Below are 3,929 nucleotides of genomic sequence, written 5' to 3'. Positions count from 1 at the left end.
TGTTCAAGAGTGGCTTGACACAAGGAATGCGACAGCTGAAATCCATGTCTTGCATACGTCTGTGCGTGGTGGTTCTTGAAGCACTGACTCCAGCTGCAGTCCACTCTTTGTGAATCTCCCCCACATTTTTGAATGGGTTTTGTTTCACAATCCTCTCCAGGGTGCGGTTATCCCTATTGCTTGTACACTTTTTTCTACCACATCTTTTCCTTCCCTTCGCCTCTCTATTAATGTGCTTGGACACAGAGCTCTGTGAACAGCCAGCCTCTTTAGCAATGACCTTTTGTGTCTTGCCCTCCTTGTGCAAGGTGTCAATGGTCGTCTTTTGGACAGCTGTCAAGTCAGCAGTATTCCCCATGATTGTGTAGCCTACAGAACTAGACTGAGAGACTATTTAAAGGCCTTTGCAGGTGTTTTGAGTTAAATAGCTGATTAGAGTGTGGCACCAGGTGTCTTCAATATTGAACCTTTTCACAATATTCTAATTTTCTGATTTTGGGGTTTTCATTAGTTGTCAGTTATAATTGTCAAAATTAAAAGGAATGAACACTTGAAATATATCAGTCTGTGTGGAATGAATGTATACATTATACAAGTTTCACTTTTTGAATGGAATTACTGAAATAAATCAACTTTTTGATGATATTCTAATTATATGACCAGCACCTATAGGACACTAACAAAATAATGTTTTTATAGCACTGTTCAAACTACTCTGATCCTGAGTATTGAAGTTTGTAGCTATTCTCATTATTTAAGATTTTTGCTTCTAAAAGAAGAGAACAGTTTGGCCCTCATGTGGCTGATGTTTGACCCTGATTTCTCAAAGCTTAAAATCACTTCTTAAGACCTGTTGAGTCTGCAGCATGTACCCACCATTTCCCGCTACACTTGATCATTGGTTTGGTTTAACCTCAGCCTGACCAGGATCAATATTCCACCTTGTTTTTGTGATTATCTTCTTTTCTTATCACTCATTTCTAATGAGTGAACCCCACTTGACATCAACTCAAAAGTATTAAACATACCAACTAGCATATGAAGACAATAGTATATCCGTAGCCATTTATAGCTGATAGACTTTTCAAGAAGAAATGCCTCTTTTAAATTATTATTGAATTGGCTTTAAAACAAAGATTAATGAGAAGATTTTGACTTAAAGAAGAAAACAAAAAGGTAAAGAATGGTTTCATTAACACCGTGGTTCAGTGGCAATATCATCTTGCAATACACTTAATTGACAGTTTATTAATTACATCTGTACTGTATACATGATCTCAAGTGAAGAGTGCGCTTCTCCTGTCTTTTAGTGTTTATGACGAAGACCAGGTGACTTTGTTTTTACTGCATTACAGACAGATCAGCATGTTTAAAAGCTGAGAGTTGTTAATATTAATTGCTAAGGCTAAAGTAAATATTGTATTTCTTTAATTGTAAATACCTGATAAATTAAACCTGGGAGAGGTAGCCAGTCTTGTCATGCATTGTCCATCTTAAAATGTTTGTAAAATAGGTCACTTTTGTCATATGCTAATACTTTTTCACAACTACTATAATGCACTAATGCTCCAGTTATTACACATTTCCTCTCTGCAGGGTACCTTGCATTGGCTTCATGTTAGGTTATAAACTGCTCACTTTAAAAAAAGAATAGAAAAAGGGTATTAACTGGTATTGTTTCAATTACATTACCAACCTGTTAATCCATGTTATGCCTGAGAGTCCTCCAACATCAGCAGATGGTCAGTCCTTAAGTAACCATTCAAGCCATTTTCCAGACAAGAATTTGGACAAATTAATACACGGTGTCACCTTGTGTTTGAGTATTATTCACTATTTTCTGACATGTTGCATACTGAACAATAAAACAATTTGTCAAAAACCAAATAGACAGATCAGTTGATAGTGACTTAAGATGCAGCCTAATGTACATTTTTCTATCTGGCAGTTAGATGAGACCATTCTTCAGATCTAGAAAGGTTTTACTGTTTTGACAGTAATCCTTTTCTCATCAAATTGCTTTCACAGCACTCCCAGTGAAAAAATTGGTGAAGTCTGTGTGCTGCTTTTAACCATTTATATCTGAGTATCACCACCACAGACTGAGGGATCCCTAACAGGATATTTACTAAGTACCACAAACTATGATCCCAATAAATTCCCAGAGTGTTGACTCAAAACCTTATAGTATTAACAAACACTATAAACTTCACAAAGAAAATATCTGTTGCAGTGCATTTAGTTGAATAATGCTGTAATGTGTTCCTGTTATTTTCTCCATCCTAGGTTGTACTGGGGATGCAGTTTATCCTGTTTTCCACATGATGGCAGCCATACATTACAAAATGTTTGATTAAATCAAACCAGACGATCTAAATGTCAGTCAAACTGTCAGTGACATAAGAGTCTGATTTTCACATTTCTTTCGGTGATTTGTCATAATTCAAAGCTGCATAATGTTGGAGTTTGATGCAGTGCTGCCTTTTGGGAGGGACAGCAGGATGAGAGTGCAGTTTGATTTCCTGTTGAGGCACAGTCTGACAACAAATGTAACAAAGTCAAGCTTTTCCAACACTGAGGCTGTTCAGTAATTTACATTTGGCTCATCAAGTCACTACGTTCCACCTATCAAGCAAAATCTCTTTTTTTAGGAACTGATTACCACAACGGCACACTGAACCAACTCACTGCTTTTGACACAAAGATGTATGAGATTGCCCTCAGAAGAAGAAATGATCATGAATGCTATTTTTTTTTAAATGATTTGACAACTTCATAATTCACTTAATCACTCTCTGGTGGCATATCTGAGGCTTGAATTACTTTTTACAAGATATGCATGTTAAAAACACTGATAACAATGATGCAAGTATGGTGCTGAAAAGACACGTTCACTTCCTTTTGTAAATGGCATGTGCATATGGGTCATATTATTGGATGGAAACCAATAACAAACATGGGGGGGATGATGATACATCAACAGATTTAGAAGCACCTGCCGAGTTTACAGGTGCTGGTCATATAATTAGAATATCATCAAAAAGTTGATTTATTTCAGTAATTCCATTCAAAAAGTGAAACTTGTATAATGTATACATTCATTCCACACAGACTGATATATTTCAAGTGTTCATTCCTTTTAATTTTGATGATAACTGACAACTAATGAAAACTCCAAAATCAGTATCTCAGAAAATTAGAATATTGTGAAAAGGTTTAATATTGAAGACACCTGGTGCCACACTCTAATGAGCTAATTAACTCAAAACACCTGCAAAGGCCTTTAAAATGGTCTCAGTCTAGTTCTGTAGGCTACACAATCATGGGGAACACTGCTGACTTGACAGCTGTACAAAAGACGACCATTGACACCTTGCACAAGGAGGGCAAGACACAAAAGGTCATTGCTAAAGAGGCTGGCTGTTCACAGAGCTCTGTGTCCAAGCACATTAATAGAGAGGCGAAGGGAAGGAAAAGATGTGGTAGAAAAAAGTGTACAAGCAATAGGGATAACCGCACCCTGGAGAGGATTGTGAAACAAAACCCATTCAAAAATGTGGGGGAGATTCACAAAGAGTGGACTGCAGCTGGAGTCAGTGCTTCAAGAACCACCACGCACAGACGTATGCAAGACATGGGTTTCAGCTGTCACATTCCTTGTGTCAAGCCACAGCGTCAGAAGCGTCTTGCCTGGGGTAAAGACAAAAAGGACTGGACTGCTGCTGAGTGGTCCAAAGTTATGTTCTCTGATGAAAGTAAATTTTGCATTTCCTTTGGAAATCAAGGCCCCAGAGTCTGGAGGAAGACAGGAGAGGCACAGAATCCACGTTGCTTGAAGTCCAGTGTAAAGTTTCCACAGTCAGTGATGGTTTGGGGTGCCATGTCATCTGCTGGTGTTGGTCCACTGTGTTTTCTGAGATCCAAGGTCA

The 3,929-nt window shown here is 37.9% G+C and overlaps 1 protein-coding gene across 1 annotated transcript in view; it reads right to left on the bottom strand.

The window, feature by feature from the left end:
• Window positions 1–1,299: 1,299 nt before the first annotated feature.
• LOC123974093 (beta-galactoside alpha-2,6-sialyltransferase 2-like) overlaps window positions 1,300–3,929 on the bottom strand; it is a 36,730-nt gene continuing 34,100 nt past the window's right edge. Inside the window, exon 6 of the mRNA XM_046054530.1 lies at window positions 1,300–2,537. Coding sequence (XP_045910486.1) covers window positions 2,437–2,537 — 101 coding nt within the window. The 3' untranslated portion in view covers window positions 1,300–2,436. The remainder of the gene's footprint in view (window positions 2,538–3,929) is intronic.

The sequence above is a fragment of the Micropterus dolomieu genome, linkage group LG07 (genome assembly GCF_021292245.1).
Source record: "Micropterus dolomieu isolate WLL.071019.BEF.003 ecotype Adirondacks linkage group LG07, ASM2129224v1, whole genome shotgun sequence".
NCBI lineage: Eukaryota > Metazoa > Chordata > Actinopteri > Centrarchiformes > Centrarchidae > Micropterus > Micropterus dolomieu.
Note: the sequence above shows the minus strand (reverse complement) of the source record. Positions and strands in the feature narration are given on the sequence as shown.